The sequence below is a fragment of the Neopelma chrysocephalum genome, unplaced genomic scaffold, assembly GCF_003984885.1.
Source record: "Neopelma chrysocephalum unplaced genomic scaffold, ASM398488v2 Primary Assembly neopelma1_97278, whole genome shotgun sequence".
NCBI lineage: Eukaryota > Metazoa > Chordata > Aves > Passeriformes > Pipridae > Neopelma > Neopelma chrysocephalum.
Window position 1 is genome coordinate 8,254 of NW_020925919.1, and position 1,793 is coordinate 10,046.

A 1,793-nucleotide genomic window follows, 5' to 3' on the forward strand; every position below is an offset into this window, starting at 1 on the left:
TACCTTCCGTCCACCCCTCGTGGATGGAGGCCTTTTGCCGGAATTTCTCGGCCAGGTGGTCGAGGCGCTCCAGGCGCCGCAGCTCCGTCAGCAGCCACTCCTCGTGACCCTTCTCCGCCTGCTCCAGCCGCTGCCATCCCGCCCCGATGTCCTGGGAACCCCAAAAACCAGGGTCAGGGCACCCCAAAACCCCCAGAGACATCTGAACCTTCCAAATCCTACCCAAATCCCACTCGAATCCCACCCAGAGCCCCCCCAGACAGAGCTGACCCCACTCCTCGTGTCCCTTCTCCGCCTGCTTCAGTTGCTGCCACCCCGCCCTGATGTCCTGGGAACCCCAAAAATGGGGTGAGAGGGACCCCAAAACCCCCAGAGACACCTGAACCCTCCAGAGCCCACCCAGAGCCCCCCCAAATCCCCTCTAGGACCCCCTGGGTGCCCCTAAATCCCCTCCAGGACCCCCAAATCCCCCTTTGGGACCCGAGACCCACCGAGACCATCCTGCCCTCGGAGGGCATGAAGGGTGGGCAGGTTTGGGACATCCAGATCCCCTCCAAGCCCCCCCAGATGTGCCCTGCCTTCATGCCCTCCGAGGGAAGGATGGTCTCGGTGGGTCTGGGGTTCCCAAGGGGTGGGATGGGATGAACGCTGGGCGAGTTTGGGGTGGGTTTGTGACACCCCAACAAAGATTTGCCCCCCATTTCACCCCCAGGACCCCCCAAATCCCCTCTAGGACCCCCAAATCTCCCCAGACCCACCGAGACCATCCTGCCCTCGGAGGGCACGAAGATGGGGCGGGTTTGGGGTGGGTTTGGGGTGGGTTTGGAGTGGGTTTGTGACACCCCAACAAGGATTTGCCCCCCAAATCTCCACGAAATCCCCTCCAGGACCCCCTGGGTGCCCCCAAATCCCCTCCAGGACCCCTCAAATCTCCCCCAAATCCCCCTGGACCCACCGAGACCCAAATCCCCTCTAGGACCCCCCAAATCCCCTCTAGGACCCCCAAATCCCCTCTAGACCCTCCAAATTCCCCCCAAATCCCCCTTTGGGAACCCCAGACCCACCGAGACCATCCTTCCCTCGGAGGGCATGAAGGCAGGGCAGGTTTGAGGTGGGTTTGTCCCCCCAAATCCCCCCCAAATCCCCTCTAGGACCCCCTGGGTGCCCCCAAATCCCCTCCAGGTCCCCCAAATCCCCTCCAGGACCCCCAAATCCCCCCGGACCCACCGAGACCATCCTGCCCTCGGAGGGCATGAAGGCAGGGTGGGTTTGGGGTGGTTTAGGGGTGGATTTGCCCCCCAGATCTCCCCCACATCCCCTCCAGGACCCCCCAAATCCCCTCCAGAACCCCCTGGGTGCCCCCAAATCCCCTTTGGGACCCCCAAATCCCCCTTTGGGACCCCAGACCCACCGAGACCATCCTCCCCTCGGAGGGCATGAATGCGGGGCGGCCGCTGAGGCGCAGTTTGGTCTGGAGGGTGTTGAAGTTGATCTCGAGCTGACACTTCTCCTGCACCTTGGGGGGTTTGTGAACCCGCCGGTATTCCCGGAAATCCTCCAGCTTCTGCTGCATCGCCGGGATCGTCTTCTGAGGATCCCGGGATTCCAGCCACGGGATCGTGCGCTGGATCCACGCCAGGAGCTGGGAAAAGGGCAAATGGGAATGGGATTGGGATCGTCTTCTGTGGATCCCGCAATTCAAGCCAGGGGATCGTGCGCTGGATCCACGCCAGGAGCTGGAATACAGGGATTGGGAATGTGGGAATGGGGTTGGGATGATCCTGGGACTCCAG

The 1,793-nt window shown here is 62.6% G+C and overlaps 1 protein-coding gene across 1 annotated transcript in view; it reads right to left on the reverse strand.

The window, feature by feature from the left end:
• The window catches only part of LOC113961567 (alpha-actinin-4), a 15,056-nt gene that overhangs the window by 7,531 nt on the left and 5,732 nt on the right, over positions 1–1,793 (reverse strand). The window contains exons 5-6 of the mRNA XM_027671993.1: positions 1,412–1,642; positions 1–151 (exon numbers count right to left, since the gene is read on the reverse strand). The exon at positions 1–151 is cut by the window's left edge and continues 122 nt beyond it. Of these exons, the coding sequence (XP_027527794.1) occupies positions 1–151; positions 1,412–1,642 (382 nt within the window). The remainder of the gene's footprint in view (positions 152–1,411; positions 1,643–1,793) is intronic.